At 46.0% G+C, this 20,618-nt stretch overlaps 4 protein-coding genes across 7 annotated transcripts; all 4 read right to left on the bottom strand.

The window, feature by feature from the left end:
* Window positions 1–115: 115 nt before the first annotated feature.
* LOC117858877 (GDSL esterase/lipase At1g28600) lies at window positions 116–3,762 on the bottom strand. Of its 2 annotated transcripts, XM_034742021.2 has the most exons (7): window positions 3,347–3,762; window positions 3,014–3,235; window positions 2,737–2,832; window positions 1,899–2,047; window positions 1,535–1,811; window positions 565–827; window positions 116–429 (listed from the first exon to the last, which is right to left on the bottom strand). In XM_034742021.2, the coding sequence occupies exons 1-7, from the start codon at window positions 3,624–3,626 to the stop codon at window positions 352–354; spliced, it is 1,365 nt and encodes a 454-aa protein (XP_034597912.1). In that variant the 5' UTR covers window positions 3,627–3,762; the 3' UTR covers window positions 116–351. The 2 variants fall into 2 exon arrangements, with proteins under 2 accessions (XP_034597912.1, XP_034597914.1); XM_034742023.2 differs by lacking the exon at window positions 2,737–2,832 and having other exon boundaries at window positions 3,347–3,758.
* A 2,934-nt stretch (window positions 3,763–6,696) lies between these two features.
* Window positions 6,697–10,048, bottom strand: LOC117858486 (sinapine esterase). Of its 2 annotated transcripts, none has more exons than XM_034741556.2 (5): window positions 9,711–10,044; window positions 9,378–9,599; window positions 8,274–8,422; window positions 7,917–8,193; window positions 6,697–7,221 (listed from the first exon to the last, which is right to left on the bottom strand). In XM_034741556.2, the coding sequence occupies exons 1-5, from the start codon at window positions 9,979–9,981 to the stop codon at window positions 6,941–6,943; spliced, it is 1,200 nt and encodes a 399-aa protein (XP_034597447.1). In that variant the 5' UTR covers window positions 9,982–10,044; the 3' UTR covers window positions 6,697–6,940. The 2 variants fall into 2 exon arrangements, with proteins under 2 accessions (XP_034597447.1, XP_034597448.1); XM_034741557.2 differs by having other exon boundaries at window positions 7,201–7,341; window positions 9,711–10,048.
* Window positions 10,049–11,174: 1,126 nt separating this feature from the next.
* LOC117858485 (GDSL esterase/lipase At1g28600) lies at window positions 11,175–14,294 on the bottom strand. Of its 2 annotated transcripts, XM_072293628.1 has the most exons (5): window positions 13,253–14,291; window positions 12,950–13,168; window positions 12,478–12,629; window positions 12,117–12,393; window positions 11,175–11,611 (listed from the first exon to the last, which is right to left on the bottom strand). In XM_072293628.1, the coding sequence occupies exons 1-5, from the start codon at window positions 13,704–13,706 to the stop codon at window positions 11,340–11,342; spliced, it is 1,374 nt and encodes a 457-aa protein (XP_072149729.1). In that variant the 5' UTR covers window positions 13,707–14,291; the 3' UTR covers window positions 11,175–11,339. The 2 variants fall into 2 exon arrangements, with proteins under 2 accessions (XP_072149729.1, XP_034597446.1); XM_034741555.2 differs by having other exon boundaries at window positions 12,950–14,294.
* A 2,457-nt stretch (window positions 14,295–16,751) lies between these two features.
* LOC117858487 (malate dehydrogenase, mitochondrial) lies at window positions 16,752–20,103 on the bottom strand. Its single transcript, XM_034741558.2, has 7 exons — window positions 19,732–20,103; window positions 19,459–19,632; window positions 18,976–19,144; window positions 18,818–18,879; window positions 18,265–18,389; window positions 18,030–18,147; window positions 16,752–17,140 (listed from the first exon to the last, which is right to left on the bottom strand). Exons 1-7 carry the CDS (start codon window positions 19,963–19,965, stop codon window positions 17,000–17,002), a joined length of 1,023 nt encoding a protein of 340 aa, XP_034597449.1. The 5' UTR covers window positions 19,966–20,103; the 3' UTR covers window positions 16,752–16,999.
* Between the last annotated feature and the right edge of the window lie 515 nt (window positions 20,104–20,618).

Below are 20,618 nucleotides of genomic sequence, written 5' to 3'. Positions count from 1 at the left end.
TCATTTAGTATGGTCAATATTATTAGTTTTTTATATAAATTTGGTCAAACTTAGTATAGTTTAACTTTGGACGAACTCGTAAGTCCTCGTACATAGGGACTAAGGACAGCCAAGATGGTCAAAGAATATGTATCCTTTTACTATAACGAGGTTATGCGAATAACTGACAGTGGCCAATTGTTCACCACTCATCCAATCAGGATGCCACATTGTAAATATTCCCCTTATAACGGCTAGCTCTAGCACTATACAGAAGAGAGGATGCTTAGCACTATTATATATATACAACTAAAACGATCAAGAAGACACGACTTGAGGGAGCAGCAGTAGAACGACAAAGGTAACCGGTGACTAAAAAAAGAAAAGGTAAAACAAAACCCAACCAATTACTTGGGCAACAGCCGTGAAGTGCAGTACAGTACCGCGTCTCTGTAATCAGGCAAAAATATCAAAATCATTACATCTTTAACCATACTGTCTGTGTCCAAAAAAAGTATTTAACCACATGTATTTCTTTAACAATAAAAATTGAATGTAGCTACAAAATTATAAATCGTAGAGAACCTTGTATTCAACAGAGGAGACCAGCTCAGTAAGCTTTGGACACGAACTGGTGGTAGAAGCAATTGACGGTTGTGTGTATGTCCCTCGCAGGAGGCCCATTGCAATGGCCTTGTACGCAGCTTCCGATGGATGGAAGCCATCCCATGAGCCATACTTGTCTGGGTTATCACACACCTTGTATTCCCCATATCCACAGGCTGCAGCTGGAGACACACCATGGGTTCCTTCTCCACCGCAGCAAGCCACTAAAGGTTCCTCGATACCTGAACCACAGTCATGGCAATGTTAACCAGGGCATCACCAAGAGCTAATATTATTTTTCAAAAGGATACTACATGCTTTTTTAATTGATACTACATCCTTTATATCTTGGAGTTTCTAAGGCATCTACCTTAGACAGTTTATTTAGTGAGAGAAACTAGCTTGTGAAATCTGAAACCCAATTTAAGTTATGCCATGGTTATTTGTATTGCACGTACTGTATTTGCTCCATGATAGCAATGAGATATTTTATACAAGTAGAAGAGAATGATAAGTGATGTTAACTGATACATACCACCCTGTGTTATCTGACTAACTCCTGTACAGGATAATACATAATGCAAAGTTCTGGAAGCTTATAATGTGTAATTCTGGTATTTCACTCGAAACCTGATTATACAGGCTTCTTCTTGGCATTTAAATTGCAATTTCCACATGGCTAGATTTTGTACTTTTGTTTAGTCAGAAGATATTAACATCCAGCTCCAATTTGGATTCTTCTTTGAAAAGCAAGAGCAAGAACCGACAAATAGCCTACCATCAACTTCCAAAGAGTTCAAATCAGAAAATGATGGTTTTGTTTTTTTTTATGAACATATGAAATGTATCAAGGAAGTGTGCTTAAGTTCATTGCCTAAAAATCGTTTCCAAGTATAAAAAAATTAAACTTAATAGTAGGGAGTAGTACAGGGCAAGTATCTTAACTCACCAAATCGTTCAGGGAAAAGGAAAATTTCCATTGCAGCTCCATAATAGTCAGCATAGATGATAGATACACCAGGATGAAGCTTGCGCAGTTTCTCCAGCTCCTCCACGAGAAGCTTGTTGTGGTACTTGGAGAACTCGTTCATCCACCTGAGGCAACCGCTCTCTGGCTCATAATCTTCTTTGTTATCGCTCCTAAAAATCGATAGATATCTTGGGACACAGCCAATTGGGAGGTTCCCCGGAACCACCAGAGTCTTGGCTCCTAGCCCAATTAATTCCTGCAAACTCCACTCATTTACATAACTATCTACATTAGTATATACGATGCCAGAAACAACAGAAGCTACAGTAACACAGATGCTCACGGTGATTGTAGAAGAAATTTTGGCAACAACACTTGGTGTGAAGGAGCGGATCTTCTCAATCGGTAATCTGGATAGAAGAGGTAAGTTGTAATCATTGCCCCCAATTTCTCCAACCAAGAAAAGGGATTGACCCATCATGTCCGAGCAATCTGTGCAATAAACAGGGTTCTGAATTAGCATGTAAAAATCACATTACAAAGAAGGTTTCAACGAAGAGACAGAATTACAGCATCCAGAGTAGTTGAGCATTGACATGCTTGCAGCAATTTAGTCTTCTATTGAGTTTTTATAGCATTACAAGTCAGATTTATCCAAGTAGCTGCTCCCCTTAGCAGAGAATCAATTGTTTGTGCTAGCAGGCTATGTCGAGCGGAAGTAGACGTATTTGGCTGGATGGAGTTGATAACTTGACTTTATTGACAACTAATAAGCAGTTTATTTCAGGTTCTGTTGCAGCACGTTGCTTCCAGGGGCTAAACAAGTTTATTTCACAAAATATCCCATTTCTAACCACAGTTGTCAACTTCGGGAACAGTAACATGATTATTTGAGGTGCCAAAACAAAATGAAGCAACAGGATGTTTGCTCACGTCTATGCTGATAGTACTAGTTTGAGGCTGCAATTTCAGTTCAGGTTTTCGACAATGACTGATATGGACTGGCCAGTTAGCATTGAATTGGTACCATCAAACTAAACTTCTGTTTGTTTCTAGCATCAATGATGAATTATTTTGCCTATATACCGTTCATTGGTCTATTTCTTCCTTTTGGATTTGAAAGCATGGTTTTCGTTTTTCATAAATCAAGAAGCTGCAAAATGACCTTCCGTGGTGTTTACCTATCCCTTTCCTTGTTCCAACAATCCAAATGTTTCCTATCCAATATCTTTGCATCGCACGCGCACCTTTCAAGTTCCTTCCATCGCCGAACACCTCTGCACCGCACCTTCTAGATTTGAAACTTACAAGTATTTCGCTAAACTTGCTAGATGCTACTTTCACCGTCTACCACTAGAATTTCTTATCTCCCCAGTAGAAGTGAAATTTAAAAGGTCAGGTCAAAAGCAAGGTGCGAGGAGGATGGAATTGGAGGGGGTAAAAAGGGAATAGCCATACCGGAGCGGCCGCCGGGGCAGAGAAGATCGAGCAGGTCGCGGAACCACTTCATCTCCGTGTCGAGGTGCACCCGTCCGTCGCCGATGTTGAAACCCCTGTCGCGGAAGAAGTCCGGGCCTAGCGCCGTCGCGCCGCCCACGGCGAAGTTGGCCCCGCACGCGAAGTCCTCCGCACGCCGCCCGCTCAGGTACGGCCGAACGAACGGGAGCCCCATCGTGTCCGCTGCGATTACACGCGGAATCCCCGAACCCCAAATTTCAAATCAGTACTATTACTAATACGTACGCAAGCTAATTTGATTGAACGATTAATGGATTGGCATATGTAACGTACCGATGAAGTCGAGGACGAGACGGCCGTTGGAGAAGCGCCCGGTGGGGCGACGGAAGAACGTCTCGCCGTAGGGTGGCCGGAGCGCGGGCTCGCCGGAGCTGTTGCCGTAGTAGAAGCGGAAGTTGCCCGTGTCGGCCAGCGAGTCCCCGAAGCTGAACAAGCGCTGGTAGCACGCCGCCGCCGGCTCCGCCCCAACCAGTACCATTACCACCACAGCCGCCGCCGCCGCCGCAGGTGAGATCGGCCGTCTTCCTCCTCTCCCCGGGGCAGAGGAAGCCATGGCCTCTTTCCCCGGGGATCCGCGGCCGCGCTGCTCGAGGCGGCCGTAGAAGAAACTGAATTGAATTTTGGAGAAGTCTGATCTGGGAGAGGAAAGAAGGCTGACCCCCCTCTGCTTCTATAAACGTCGTGATTCGTGACTCGTGAGTGGAAGCAAACGGATGGACACGTGGAGGCCACCTCCAATAAGGCAGTAACCGCCTTGTGGGCCCGAGCTGACCAGTGTGGGGGTGGGGCCGACTCTCATGTGCCGTGCGCCCGTGCGTGCTCATTTGAACTGGCCAGCACAGCACAATTCTACTCCATGATGCAATGTGTAGCAAAATAATGATCAGTTTAATTTTTAAAAACTGATCAATTAAATTAGTGTTTGGGGCTAATCATTAATGGCACCTGATCTGGTCGTCGCTACGTGTCGGAGTGCACGAAAAATCCTTTTTTGCACTCAAGATCTCAGGTACGGGGCTGGCTAGAACAAACGAGAAAGCAAACACACTTCCGCATCAGAAGCACCGACGCTAAGGCGGGTACATTTATGTAGATAGCGAGGGAGTAAGAGGTGGCAACTTTGCGTCGGCAGTGACAGAGAAAGGCAGCTTCTTCGTGAAACAGCAGGACTCGATCGAGATGACTCACACTCTAGGACTAGGACGACTGCTTTGCCATGGATGTCTTTTCTTTTGAGCATTAAGAACAAAGAATACTAATAATGTCTACCCATGTTTAGTGAAGTTATCTACTCGATCTATATCTAAAATAAATCTGCAAACTTCTATAAATGACGTTTTATGCTTTAGAATGAAGTCATGAACCATCACGGGGACTCATTTCTTTTTTTAAAAAAGGTTCTACTTACAAGAGCATCTCCAAAAGTACTCAAAATATATTGCTAAAACTTAATTTTGGGAACTAATAGAAAAAACATTACTCCAACAGTTGTCTAAACCACTGCCCAATTTTTTTGGCACGTCCAATCCTAGCATCAACCTGAGCTATTTTTGCACCCCTTCCGCTCACTCCCAATCCATGGAATGAGAAAGAAAAAAAAAGGACATCTGACGAAGGAAAAAATGCCGTTCATTTTTTCACGGAGAAAAAAATTGCGTTCCTTGTTTCACGGAGTAGATGGACAACGCCCATAGGAAAAGTGCCGTCAGTTTTTTTTGTCCACATATTGTTGATTTTTTTATCGGAAGTGCTAGCGCCCGGACGTCCGATAATTTTGTTTTATCGGACGTTCCGTCGCAACATTGAAAAATAACTATCGAAATATCAAAAATCAACACTTGCAACACTAAAGATTGCAACACCTTTACGTGCATGAAACATCCCGAATTGCTTCGTGCAACATTCAAAACAGACACATTGCAACAAAAAAAAATATCTCTTACAACATTGCAACAACAAAAGAAGAAGAGACGAAACAAAGAAAATAACTATATGCAACATCATGAACAAGTTGGTGCAACACCCGATTGCTGGCAAGTCAAACTGTTGCAAAACAGATGAAACGTCAAAAGCCACCCTTGCAACATCGAAAAATAACTATTGCAACGCCATGAGATACCTATTGCAACACTCAGATCCACGACAACCAGCCTGCCACCGAAGGTCGTCCATCATGGCTGCCGCCCGATCCTTCCCCGCTCGGATCTCGCCAGGGTCGGGGAGAGGGCCACCGGATCCGGTGCAAAACAGATGAAACATCAAAAGCCACTGTTGCAACATCCAAAAATATATTTGCAACACCATGAGGTACCTACTGCAACACTCAGATCCACGACAACCAACCTGCTGCCGAAGGTCGTCCACCATGGCCGCTGCCCGATCCTTCCCCGCTCGGATCTCGCCGGGGTCGGGGAGAGGGCCACCGGATCCGGGGCGTTGGGTGCTCCCGGTTGGTTGAGGACGTCGGAGTGGGGGGAGGGGCGCCGCCAGGGTGGGGGACGAGGTTCCGGAGTAGAGGAGTGCGCCGCCGCCGGGGTGGACGAGGAGGACACCGTGGTGGGGGAGCGCGCCGCCGTTGAGGTGGGGGACGAGGCCACCGGGGTGCGGGACGAGCCTGCCGGGGTTGGGGAGCGTGCCGCCGCCGGGATGGATGAGGAATACGTCGGGATGGAAGGTTGAAGAAGGAAAGGGATGGGGAAGAAAAAAACGGTAGCGCTTGCAACATCCAAGAATCCCTACTGCAACATCGTGAGATACCTATTGCAACATGGCCGCCGTCCGATCCTTCCCCGCTCGGATCTCACCGGGATCGGGGAGAGGGCCACCGGATCCGGGGGCGTTGGACGCCCCCGATGGGTGAGCACGCCGGAGTGGGGGAGGGGCGCCGCCGGGGTGCGCGAGGAGGATGCCGGGGTGGGAACGAGGTCGCCGGGGTGGGGGAGCGCGCCGCCGCCGGGGTGGACGAGGAGGATGCCGGGGTGGAAAGTTGAAGAAGAAAGGTCACGGGAGTGGGATGGGGAAGAAAAAGAATGGTGAAAATGGATAGATAGGAAGCGCAGATATTTTTGGAGCGGACGTTCGGATTGTAGCATTACCTTTTTTTATCTAGTTTTTGGAACCGTTGGGTGATGAGTTTCTTTTTCTTCCGAATAATTTTTGGCAAGATCCAAAACCAATTATTTTGGGACTTTATTTTTTAGACACTCTTGGAGATGCTCTAAAGGAGGCATTTAAAGACTGTTAAAAAATTATTGCCGTGAAAAGAATAGTCTGTTGCCTTAGCATTCTAAATTAAAGCCGTACTAGGTTGAGCGGCCCTCTGAAATGCATATACTCCCTCCAGTATGTCTTTTTAGTTTTTTTTCTCAAGTTTATAGGAAAATTGCACTAATATCTAGAACATCAAATCAGCTTTGACAAATCTAGCATGAAATATATTTTGCTAGTAAATTTAAATGGTATTATAAATATTAATATATTTTTTATGAATTTGGTAAGGGTAGAGAAGCTTGACATAGAATAAAACTGAAATGACCCATTTTGAAACTAGAAAGCACGTGGTAGCATAGTAAGCAATAGTTAAGACATGACAATGCTTGATTGATAATGGAAATACAATTCGCTAGAGAAAAACTGATTTACTTTAGTAATTTCTGAACGCATAGTGTTCAAAAAGTATGTACTGACCATTTATCTTACAATATATTGTGAATTTACACCAAATCAATATCGTATTAAAAACACTTCAAAATATAAACTATTGATATAATTGTCACACTACACGTGTATATAATTTGACTAACCATTACTCAAAACTAATGAAGTTTGACCTTCAAGTAGTACGAATAAAATGTAATTACGCAATTATTACATGTCGTAGAGGGGCTTGTATTCAGCAGAAGAATCGAGCTCCGCAAGCTGTGGACATGAACCGGTGGTGGAAGCCATGGGCGGCTGTGTGTATGAACCTCGTAGAAGGCCCATTGCAATGGCCCTGTATGCAGCTTCTGATGGATGGAAGCCATCCCATGATCCATACTTTTCTGGGTTATTACACACCGTATATTCTCCGTATCCACATCCTCCAGTTGGGGACACACCGTGGGGTCCTCCGCCACCACAGCAAGCCACCAGTGGATATTCGATCCCTGAACCAGAGTCATGGCAATGTTTTAACTAGGGTAGTGCCCGCCATGAAAGAGGATTTTTTTTCCCTATGTTATGTACTGGTCTTCAGGAGGTTCTGATTAAAGCTTCTAGGCAGTTTACTGAACGAAACCAAATAGCACGATAAATCTGAAGGTCAATTTGATTATGTGATACTAATACTACAAATAATACATTTACTACTCAAGTAATAGAATATCCAGTTAAAAGTAGGGAAAAAACAATGCTAAGTGATGTAAACTGATATCACCTTTGTTACCAAACAAACTCCAGTTTGAATACAAAATGTGTGGCGGCTGACTTCATCAAGCTACTATAGAATTATACAAGTGCTATCCTAAAACATTGAAGTTATGGTAGAATTATAACCACGAAGGAATTCATATGGTGCGCATATGGATAAAGGCACTAACATTAGATCAATTATGCAGATAAAGTCGTGTACTCGTAAAATCTAAAATCCAGTTTATTTGAAGCACATTCTGAAATCTGAACCACCAAACTAACAATATAACTTTAATATACACGAATGCAAACAATTTTTGAAAGTTTGATGGCACAGTTTCTAGTCTGTCAAACAATATTTAGATGAGTACAGACTAAATTTATCTTTCGTAAAAAGAAAAGTAGAGACTAAATTTCATAGTAGAAAGAAAAGAAAAATATCCAAGCTCACCGTATTGTTCAGGGGAAAGGAAAATCTCCATAGCAGCTCCATAGTAATCAGCATAGATGATGGTTACTCCAGGATGGAGCTTGCGAAGCTTCTTAAGCTCCTTCATGAGAAGCTTGTTGTGGTATCGTGAGAACTTGTTCATCCACCTAAGGCAACCTGTCTGTGGTTCATAATCTTCTTCCTTGTCGCTCTTGAACATCATCAGATATTTTGGGACACACCCAATTGGGAGGTTCCCAGGAACCACAAGAGTCTTGGCTCCTAGCTGAATCAATTCCTGCAAACTCAGGTCATTCTACATTACTATCTATATATAATGTGAGCAGCTACAATAGCGACAGCAAAACTGATGCTCACAGTGATTGTGGAAGAAATTTTGGCAACAACACTTGGAGTGAAGGTGCGGATCTTCTCGAAGGACACTCTAGAAATAAGAGGAATGTTGTAGTCATTGCCCCCAATTTCTCCAATCAAGAAGAGAGATTGGTTCATCATATTTGAGCAACCTGTGCAACAAATAGGATCCACTGAATTGTAGATATCACATCATCATAAGAAAAAGAAAGTGATGAAGTTACTGCATTCCATGTTTTGGTGTTACTAAAAGTCAGATTTATCCTAATAATCTGTTTCCTAGCACAGCAATTGATTTCTTAGGCACATCAGGCTTGTGGAGCTGAAGTAAAAGCACTTGGCTGAATGGAGTTTCCTTCTTTCTCATTGACATCGTAAATTCTGATTGTGACTCTACTCCAAACAAGTCACGAATTATGATGTCGACTAGTTATAAAAAAATTAATTTTTAGTTTTGATACATGAAACTGCTTGTAGAGATTTATTCTATTTCTGAATTCGGACCATAAAGTTGATTCTTTCTGGAAAGTCGACAGATGGAAAATGAAGAAGCAAAATTCTCTCAAGTCTTTTGCTGAAATTGCTACAGCAAGTCGACAACGACTGATGTGGACCAGCCGGCTAGTTGCATGGCATCATTTCATCTATATCGCCATTCAATTGTTCATTTTCTCTTTGGAGTTTTGAAGCATGATTTTCAGTTTTTTACTAATTTTCATAAACCAAATAGCTGCAGATGGAATTACATAGTAAGATTTAATATCCGTTCCTTACTTCAAACGTTTAAACTGAACCCCTATCCAGCAACTCTGTTTTTTTTTTGAATGGCTACGGAAGGGGAGAGAGTCCCCCACCTGATTTCATTCCATTGGCGCCATACCCCTATCCAGCAAGGCAGCAACTCTGTTTCTCTGCTTTTTGCGTTCACCACTCGCATCGCATCTTTCCCTTTCCATCTCCAAAATTCCCGTGCACCGAACCTTCTCGAAATTGCATTCTACTACTATACCCGCTAATACTTTCCCCACCAACCAGATTACAGTACGAAGGAGGTTTGGTCAAAGGGGAAGGATGGAATCGGAGGAGGTAGAATGGGAACCTACATACCGGCGAGGTTGCCGGGGCAGAGGAGGTCCAGCAGCTCGCGGAACCACTTCATCTCCATGTCGAGGTGCACTCGGTTGCCCATGCCGTCGAAGCCCCTGTCCCGGAAGAAGGCCGGGCTGAGCGCCGTGGCGCCGCCCACGGCGAAGTTGGCCCCGCAGGCGAAGTCCTCCGCGCTCCGCCCGCTCAGGTACGGCGGCACGAACGGGAGCCCCAGCGTGTCCGCTGCAACCACGCGAATCCAATATCTCAAATCAAGTCAATCGAGCCCCCAACCCCGAAGACGCAGGCTAATAGATCAATCGGTCATCCGATTGATTGGTAACGGCAGCTTACCGATGAAGTCGACGACGATGCGGCCATCGGAGAAGCGCCCGGTGGGGCGGTGGAAGAAAGTCTCGCCGTACGGGAGACGGAGCGCGGGGTTGGAGTTGTTGCCGTAGACGAAGGCGTAGTTGCCTGTGTCCGCCAGCGAGTCCCCGAAGCTGAACACGCGCGGGTAGCAACCCGCCGCCGGCGCCGCTCCAACTAGTACTAGCACCACGGCCGCCGCTGCCGCCGGAAAGAGGAGCCCTCGTCCTCCCCTCCCAGAGGCAGAGAAAGCCATGGCGCTGTGCAGCTGTGCTTGGAAGTTGGAAACCAGGCCTTGGCGCTGAGGCCACGCTACTTTGACAGTTTGACATGGCATGAGCCACCAACCAAATGGACGTGTGACAGCCAGCTTCAGCTACTGACTTGTGGGCCCGTTGTAAGAGTCGCTCTCATGTCCCGTACTCGCGTCTCGCGTGCGTATTCATCATGCTCTGGTTAGTGGTTACGGGAAAACGGAAATAAAAGAGAGAGAGAGAGCTCCTGAATTGGTAAGGTCGCGATTGGCAGTTCGAGCTGCCCTCTACTCCAAAACAACGGTTTTAATTTATTCTAAATCAAATTTCTTCAGTTTTAACAAGTTTGTAGAAAATTACACCGATATATGCAATACTAAACTAATTTCATTAAATCCATCTTAAAATATATCTTGTTAGTGTGTTTTTTTACCAGAAATTAACTAAAACGATCTATATTTTTGAAATAGATTGAGTATAAACTAGCTAGTGGACTAAACCCACGACACTGTTGGCGACGTTGCTGGTACGAGGATAGCGACCTTGCTAGATTTTAGATTTAAATGGATTGGGTTTCGAAGTGCCACCCTCTCGCTCTCTGACATAGACCATGGTAGGAGGTTCATGTGGCATTAGCGAGGTCATCCCACTAGTACTGATCGCCGATTAGGGATGGAAGCAGGTCTATTTGTGAACCCGCGGTGAAATTCATAAAAATAATATATTTTTATGGGTTTATGGATAAACTTATTTGCATCCCTAATGATGATCAGTGCACTCAGGAGCAGGGACGCGATGTTAATGTGCGATTAGCGGCAAGCCGGATAATAGTAGGGAGTGAAGTTGGACGATATGGCATGATGGTGAGGGATGCGCAATCTGCACGCCCACAGTTTGGCTTCTGACGTGCACGCCTGCAGAGTTTGCCTCAGCGACATGCGTCTTGCCTCAAGATCAGCCCATTCCTTCTTTTCCAGAGTTGCCAGCAGCACAGGAGGATGAACGTCTTGAAATCTGCCGGTGTCCAGGCCCGGTTGCAGATGGACGCCCAGTGATTGCTAAAACTCGCTATTCATCTGATTGAAAGGAAGAAATCTGTCAAATTTCTTACCCTATGACCAAATGGGTATTCGTGTAGCCTTCTTCTCCGGAGTGTTCTCCATCTTCTCCGGTGAGACTCGAGAGCCAACTACGATTCAAAAAATTAACAGATTTTTAATATAAATCTGTCATAAGGTATCTAGACAGATTCAAATTTGATTTCCCCTGTCAAAAGTTGGCATCAATACATCATTTTTTTTTTGTGAGGATGCCATCGTTGCATCTTGAACAACTAAACATGGTTACAGGATTACAAGTCTCAGATGGATTTGTATTCAATGGAAAAGCCGAGCTCACTAAGATGTGTACATGAATAGGCAGTTGTAGCAAAAGGAGGCTGCGTGTATGAGCCTCGTAGCAAGCCCATTGCAATGGCCTTGTATACAGCTTCTGAAGGATGCATGCCATCCCATGATCCATGCTTTCTTGGGTTGTGGCACAATTTGTATTCTCCACGTCCACAGCTTACATTTGGGGTCACACCGTAGGGATCCCCTCCACCACAGCAAGCCACCAAGGGATACTTGATTCCTGAAGCGCGGTCATGGCAATTACAATAGATAAGAAGTTCATTTTCAGTTTCTAAGGTTCTAGATAGTCTATCTGTTGAAAACAACTAATTTTTTGAATCTAGAGCTTAATCCAAGTTGCAAGATGTTAATGCTATACATAACAATATAACATATGTATAATTGCTATATGCATATATGATAATAAAAATAGAAAAATGCTAGACAAAAGTAATTCTGAAACTTATGGTATGTAATTTGGTGATACTATTTGCTAGTGTTTCATTAGGACCTTAAATAAATACCCTCCTTTTTCCCTGGAGAGGCTATGCAATTTCCCTGTTGCTTAATTAGGTCCGCATTCTTTGCTCGCCAGAGCTATTGCTACCTAACTTCTGTTCGAGTCACTTCACTTCCTACTACGAAAGATTGGAACATGAATAGATAAATAACTACTGTACTTTAGAATCATTTTCTGCCAAACTTGTAGCAGAAATTAAAAATGGTATGTATATTCTTGAACTCACCATATCTTTCAGGGGAGACAAAAACCTCCATAGCAGCTCCATAGTAGTCAGCATAGATGATGGTCACGCCAGGATTGAGCTTGTGCAACTTCTCCAGCTCCTCGATGAGAAGCTTGTTGTGGCACCGTGAGAACTCATTCAGCCACCCAATGCAACCCGTCTCTTGCTCATAATCCTCTTTGTTATCGCTCTGGAATGCCAACAGGTAGTTCGGGATGCACCCAATTGGTAGATTCCCTGGAACCACCAGAGTCTTGGCTCCTAGCCCAATCAGCTCCTGCAAACTCGACGCATTCGCGTTGCTATAGTATTCGATGGCAGTGACAACACGACGGGTGTGTACAGCAAAACTGACACTCACGGTGATAGTCGAAGAGATTTTGGCAATGACGATCGGGGCGAAAGTGGTAACGTTATCAAAGGGTAATCTTGCCTTGAGAAGAGGTGTGTTGTAGTCATTGCCTCCGATTTCTCCAACCATGAAGAGGGATCGGTTCATCATGTCCGAGCAACCTGCAATGAAAATGGCTCCGGCTTCTGAATTAGTAGCACTTAATGATGGCACTTGTCTGTTTGTGAGGTTACTGAGATTTTCTTAATCGTAAGTCAACATCAGCAATTCAGTACTTCTACGAATACACTCCGTATTCTATAGCAGTTTAGCGTTCATGATCACGGCAAGACAAGTAATCACACCGTTGAGTTCTCATCCCATTAAAGCCGAGTTTACATAGTACTAGTAAATACTCCAGGCGATTTCGCGCATCTTTGGTAGGATCTCATGAACAGAGGGCCAAATCAGAGAGGAGATCGAGGTGAAGTAGCATACGCACCGGCGAGATCGCCGGGGCATAGGAGGCCGAGCATGTCGCGGAACCACCTCATCTCCATGTCGAGGTGCACCACGTCTCCGATGTCGAAACCCCTGTCCCGGAAGAACTCCGGGCTGAGCGCCGTGGCGCCGCCCACCGCGAAGTTGGCCCCGCTCGCGAAGTCCTCGGCACGCCGCCCGCTCAGGTACGGCCGCACGAACGGGATCCCCAGCGCTTCAGCTGCAGATTTTTTTTTGAATCGCAAATGGGAGCTGCTCCTGAACTTGTCCGTGGATAGCGGGGGGGCCATTGCTGCGTGCGTACCGATGAAGTCGAGGACGATGCGACCGTTGGAGAAGCGGCCGGTGGCGCGGTGGAAGAAAGTCTCGCCGTAGGGGAGCCGGAGCACGGGGTCGGAGTCGTCGCCGCAGACGAAGCGGTAGTTGCCCGTGTCCGCCAGCGAGTCCCCGAAGCTGAACAGGCGCGTGTAGCACGCGGACGCCGGCGCCGCCCCAGCTAGCGCGGCCGCCGCCACCACCACCACCGGAAACAACAGCCGTGCTCCTCCTCCTCCGCCGGAAGGAGAGGAAGCCATGGCCTTGCACTCTTCTGAGGACTCGTCGGTCTCTGTCGGCGCTGCTGGAGACAGGCGGGGGAAGAAATAGAAACTGAACAAACGTGTGATGCTGGTGCTTATTAAACACCAACTACCCCAAAGGCCACGAAGCGGGAACAGATACAGCGCTACCTCCACCTCCTGTTTATGGGTCCATCCCATCTTTATCTGGGCCCCGCAGCCGGGTCCATTTGCCAGGTCACATTTGGACGGCGAAGGCACTGCAGTACTGCACGCTGTCACTGATACAGTGATACAATGATACCTGGTTGATCCCCACAAACATAGGAGGAAAGAAGATTTTGCCAAGGAAAAAAAAAAAGGAAAAACAGCGAGCGGACTTCGACTCTGGGGGTTGAGCTTTGAAGCTGCTTTGGCTTAAAAAAAAACCTCTCAGGTGCTTTAAAAAAAAACTGCTTTCGTATAGTTTATTTTTCATGAGATGACGTGGCCAGCTGTGAAGGGGCCATCGTTACCGGTTCGTTTCATTTTTCCCTTCGTCTCCCACATGCGACCCCCTCTCCCACCCGCGACCTCCTCCCACCTGCGGCGCTCCACCTCCCCGGCCGCTCCTGGCCGGCTGGCCCTTGGGCCCCTCTTCTCCTCCGGGCGGCCCCCCTCTCTCCCTCAGTCTTCTCCGACGGTCTCACTCCTCTCCGCCCGACGGCTCCCTGTGCGGCGACGGTGGTGGCGGAGTGGAGACGCGGGCGGAACCGAGACCGGACCGAGCGGGCGAGATGAGAGGGAAGGAGGAGCGGGAGTGGAGGTGGTAGGGACTGACCTCGCGGCGGCAGGTGGAGGAGGAGATCGGGATCGAGTCGAGGCGGAGGCGGTCAGACGGGGATCTCGAAGCGAGAGCCCAGGTGAGAGAGGTGCGGTGGGGAAGAGGAGACGAGGGCGTGCGGATTCTTCACGAGGGAGCTGGTCTTGATCTGGTCTGCTATGGAAGTTTGTTCGGGTTGGGCTGGATTGCTATGGAGGTCCTCCCTGTCTTCCTGCCGACGCGCGCGAGAGATCCGACGCGGGCGAGAGATCCACCACTGCCACCGCGCATGCGAGATCGGCCGGCAGGAAGATCTGTGTACCGCCGGGAGGCAGAAGATGCTGACGAGTGGAGTCCGCTGGTCAGTGAGAGAGAGAGGGAGAGAGTGGGGGTGGGGTGGACCACAGCTCGCCAGTGTTTTCAAAAAGTCAGCATTATTTCACCAATCGAATTTCAACCTTCTCACAGTTCATAACCTACCGGTGTTTTCAAAAAGTCATCGCTATTTCACCAATCAAATTTCAACCTTCTCACAGCCCATAACCTACCGCAGGTTTTTCACAGCTCACAGCTACTTTTTCAAAAGTCATAGCTCAACCAAACACACCTTCAATTTGATTGAGCTGCAGCTTTTGAGCTTTTCTAAAAAAGCTGTAGCTGGACTTTTTTTCTTCTGAAAAACCAACACTAACTTCTACAGGATGTGTTAAACTTTCTGAACTCGAAAACCTACAAAAAAAACACATAAAACCGAGCTTTTTAGCTTTCCATATAAACTCAGCTTTTCTGAACTTCCAGTTTTTCGAAAGCTATATGAGAAGTTCATTGTTTGTTAACTTTTCGTATTGAGAAGCTGGCAGGAAGCTCAAACAGTCCCAACAAGCTGCCGGCAAGGTTAGGTTTTGAGGATTCAGGAGGTTCATGGCCGCTGGTCTTAGAGGAATCGTCGGACCAGCAACGGTGGCAGACGAGATGACGGTGAGATGGGGACGCCATCCCCCATCCACCAGGCGGTAGGAGAGGCCGGTTGAACGGGGATGGTGGCACGGGCGTCGAGTCCAGCGAGTTCGTGTTGGGCGGTGGTGGAGGGAGATAGCAGAGGTGGCATGCCGTTGGAGCCGGACGGAGGCGGGGGCGCTCAAGCTAGAGATAGATGTACACTTGGGCTTGGTTAGCGACAGGGTGGCGGGGAGCGTGCGGTGTGATGGTGTCGAGGATAAAACAAGATCGTGGAAGAGGTAAGACAAAGAGGAGACAGTATCTAATGATTGACCATCTCATAGCATCCTCTAGTAATACTAGAGATGCAGCATCACATCGGTCAGCTGCTACGTGCTCTGGAGACGCTATCGGCTCCATCGATGTAACAAATGATCGCAATCCTTTGGACAAATACTTTTCAACTCTAAATTCTAACAAATTTACTACCCCTCGAACGTTAGATTTTTAACTATTCCTCAATCACCCAAACTTTGTACTAGAACTTGAATTGAGGGTGCGGATTGTAGGTTAGGGTTTTGGGGTTTCCGGGTTGAATGGTTACCTCCATGTCCGGCTGGAGTGGAAACTCCGGGGTAGCTCGTCGACCGGTAGCGGAGCCGGAAGAGATGGTGGCGAGGGACCCCCGGTGGGTGGTGGAGGCGGCGGGGCGGTTGAGCTCCAAGAGATTAGTGTCAGCGGCAAAGGTAGTGAAGGCCGCCGAAGCCCAGCAAGGGAGCTTGGGAGAGGGAGGAAGAAGAAGACCGCTGGGAACTTAGGAGAGGGAAGAAGAAGGCTGCCGGAGCCTGGAGGTGGAAGCAGCTTGTGGGCGGCGGAGCCCGCCGAAGTCGGAAGGGAGGCAGGTCAAGGCGGGGGAGCTCGGAGGAGAGGGAGGAGGCAGCATCGGGGGAGAGGAGGAAGGAGACGGTATCGGGAGAGTCAACACACAACAGTGGTGATCACCTTCGGAGTCTCACTCTCATACAAGCGAAGTCTCTTGTTTTTTCCCTTCTCCATCTAACCAGGGTAGGTGTGTGACGCACTGACGCTTAACCTCATTTTGATTTGGCGAGGACCTTTTCATATATGTGTTGGCTGGTCATTCACAAGAAGTGTTATCTTAAGCCAATCGTTTGACGTTGGTTCAAAAGTGCATTTTGTATATTGAATTTCGTATAAATACACCTATACATTTGTCTTGAAAATTTAAGTTCCATAAAGTTATATTTTTTTTGCCATTTATAATATTTTGTAACAGAAACAACTAGGTAGAGTTGTGATTAGAGACCGTGACGATGTCCTAAAAGTGAAAAACTGTTACTTATTTGTGACTGCTGTCTAATGATCACGTACTCCCTCTTATTCAAAATACACATTATTGTTTAGGACAATCAAGAAGCTTTCACCAATAATTTATACTGATATGACAGGGAGCAAGGCGAAAAACCAGGATATAAACCACTGTCTGAAAGGCACAAAGTGCATGATCGATCGATTAAGTTCAAGACTTGACACAAGATATATGCCGCTAGAATAGATCTCTTGCAAAAGTTTTGTTCTGTCTGGCAATAGAGCCTCTGGGGTTCTTATTGTAAGTAAAGCTCAAATCCTCCCACACCCAAGCAAAGGGGCAGAAAAGCGTAAGAATCAAAACAGAAGATCCATCCTTTAACTACAGGTCTCAATTGCTGCTATAATCTGCAAAATGGCCAATCTAGTTCGCATGTGCAAACTTGATACCCTTCTCAATTGAAGATTTGAGCTCACCCTTGAGGTTCTCGAGCCCTTCCTTCTCAAAGTCCGACAGCTCACCCAATCCAAGCACTTCCTCGACTCCATTCTTCCCAAGCCTCACCTGTAATATCAAAAGGAAAAAATGTGAATGCTCCAGCAGCCAGACTATGAATTCAAATCTATAGCTCAGATTTAAGATTCCTGCAGCACCACCACAATGTATCACAATGGTACAGGGTAAAAATCACATTGTACATCACCAATACCAAGGAAATTATGTTAAACAAAAGAATCTTTTAGCAGAGTAACATGTAATAAGACAGTCTTCTAGAAAATGTTAATAAATGCACAGTTTGCCACCACATGTTCTTGCACAGCATTTCTCCAAACCATCTCATTGTAGGTATCATGCAGCAGGAAAAGCAATGCCATACTTGAGTATGGTTAAGAATTACAAACTAGAAGTGGTACTTGTGATGGTGTCATGTCCTACCAAACTAATTTCCAACAAACTTTACAACAATAACAAATGTGCCTTCATACATGGTTCATCCTGTGAAAATATCCAATATTCACTATCACCACAAAATATCGCTCCATGTACCCAAGGGTCAAAAGTCCTAACCACAAGTTCAGTCACCAAAAAGAAAAAAGAACGAAAAACAAACTCCATTTCAGGAAAAGATGAAATAGACACTTCCATAGGATTCATGCCAAAACATGTATACTTCCACAATTGGATAGATGCACAGCTAGATCAAGTATTCAGGTTTATTCTCAAGCTTCAGGTTTGAAGCCACGTGCAACCCAAGCAGAACCACCAACGCACGAAAAGAAAAAAAAAAGATGAACTAGGATAGAGACGTGACAGAGAGTGGTGCACAATCTTTCTACAAGAATGCTAGAATAACCATATAAACAAGAAAAATAGTGGCATGTGCACTACGTATTTGATGATATTCGATGAAATCACAACTGTAACCATAAAGATAACTGAAATGTGCATGTACCTTAGAGGCAAAGAATGGAAGCTCTGTTACTGTTGACTGCACAAAGGAGCACTCCACAACATCAGGAACTCCATTGAGACCCTTTAAGCATGCATCAGCAAAAACCGCACCAGCATACCTGCAAAGATATAATTATATAAAATATTAGCAAAACAGATAAAGCAACAAAATAATATTAGACAGAGAGCGGTAAGAAATCCTCAGCCTGCAATGTCTATTCTTCTTTTTGACTTACGCCATTGACAAGGTTGCAGAGCCCTTTCCAGCCTTTGCCTCAACAACTTCAGTCCCGCCATCCTGTGTCCTCTTGGTGAGAGCCTTGATGTCTTCATGAGACAATGCATTGGTTGCAGGGGTTGCCTATTTCAAACAAAAAGCTCTTCTACTCAGGTTGTCGAAGTTACAAGTGGAAAAATAAAGGCATACTGTTTAGCCATGGCATCACATCACCTTTTAGAAAACGAATGTTAACTACAGGTAAGGCATATTCATATTCCTATATTCATACCAAAAGATCTAGGTACAAAGGCTCCTATCAACAAAAAAATATGATACAACTTTGAACAACATAGAATACATTTGCATTTTATGCCATAACAAACCTAGCAGTTTACTGTCACTGTCAGAGGCACATGAACATCTATTTTCTATCTCAGCAAGGCAAAATATAATGTTGTGGAAAAAGAACATATTAATCATTTCACATCCGATTTGTAATTTACGAAGCTATTGATAATATGCATGTCATGCAAACACTGATTCTAAGACAAAGCTTATCGAAGCCTTACCTGTGAGAACAGTGGCAGAATGGTAATACCCGCATGACCACCAACAACAGGAACGTTCACATCTGGCAAAAAAAAGGCCAAGCTAAGGATTAGAAAGACAAAATATTGAAACCGTACTCTTTTGTTCCACAATTATAAAAAAAACCTTCAATTATTACCGGTAACTGGTACATTGGCCTTCCCAGCATAGAAAGTCTTAGCACGAACAACATCTAGGGTGGTCACGCCAAACAACCTCTTCTCATCATAAGTCCCAGCCTTCTTGAAAACCTCAGCAGCAATTGGTACAGTTGAATTCACAGGGTTGCTGATCATGTTCACAAGGGCCTATCATACATAGAGAAAACAAAGTGTCTTTCAAAATTCAGGCATAACCGTAAGTAACTTGTTAACCAAGTTCTGGTCAGTTTTTCCAATGAATTGCCAACAACTGAAAATTTCACTAGAGGTAACTGTAGTGAGACCGCACCCACAGAATCCAGAGCAATTAATTACCGGAGATACAGATCTACAGTAAGAAACTTACATCGGCCACATCTAAAAGCTTCAGTAGAGGGAACTGTACTGAGACCCCACCCACAGAATCCAGAGCACCTAATTACCGGAGGAGATACAGATGTACAGTAAGAAACTTTTCTTACATTGGGGCAGTACTTGGCGATGGCGGCGCTGAGGTTCTTAACGATGCCAGCGTTGATGTTGAAGAGGTCGTCCCTGGTCATACCGGGCTTCCTCGGCACGCCGGCCGGGATGATGACCACGTCGGAGCCCTCCAGCGCCTCCCCGAGCTGGTCCTCCCCCGTGAACCCCTTCACCTGCGCAAACCCCAAAACACAAATCGCCGTCAGTACTACACAAGACAGATCCCACCGGATCGAGCGCGGCACGGAGCGTGGCGGTGTTGGTGGTCGCACCAGTGCGGGGGTGTTGATGTGGGAGACGTCGGCGGCGACACCGGGGGTGCCGGCGAGATCGTAGAGCGAGAGGGAGGAGACGAGCGGGTTGAGCTTCATGAGGAGCGCCAGCGGCTGCCCGATGCCGCCGGCCGCGCCGAGGATGGCCACCTTCCGCTCAGGCTGCCCGGAGGCGGCGGAGTAGCTGCGGCGGCGGGCGAGCTGGGCGGCGGATCTCATCATCGACGGCCTCATTGTGGATTTTGGTTGGGCTGCGGCGGCGCGTGAGATCTGGGGTCGGAGGACGGAGGCGAAGGCCGAAGTGGCGAATGAAATGGGGACGGCTCGGTGCGGGCTGCGGGATGGGATCTACTTGAAGATAAAGTCGCTTGGGAAAAGGGTTCTGGGTTTTCAAGGAGCTTTTGAGGATTGTGCATGGCAACTTGCAGTTTTACGCCTCTGTTATCTATCAGTTCACTGTTCTGCACCGCTGGACATTGCACACCGGCTCCAAAGGAACAAAGGAAATTCCACGAAATGAAATAAGCAAGGCCTGCTATAGGAGACGTGTTAATTGAATTTAATGAGTTTTAGTCATCCCATTGATCAAGAGAAAACAAAACAGGAAATAGTACTAACTTGTAGTTTAATTTTCTCTGACACCTGTTTTGCCTTCAACTCACAATACACTACTTCCTCCATCCTAAAAAAAACTATTCATTTAGCCTTCAAAACTTGCCCCACAAAGAATGTCCATATCACTTTCAGACAATCCAACAAAACCCCTCATAATACCTTCTAGCCCAATTAACAAATCGATCATTTACTTCCACCATCGATGCCCAAACTAGACTCGCTAAATACGACAATTCCTGCAAGCAAGCATGTATGTATAATTAATTATAGTT

Source organism: Setaria viridis, chromosome 5, assembly GCF_005286985.2.
Source record: "Setaria viridis chromosome 5, Setaria_viridis_v4.0, whole genome shotgun sequence".
NCBI lineage: Eukaryota > Viridiplantae > Streptophyta > Magnoliopsida > Poales > Poaceae > Setaria > Setaria viridis.
The sequence above is the reverse complement of the archived record's forward strand: the minus strand, read 5'-3'. Positions and strand labels throughout refer to the sequence as shown.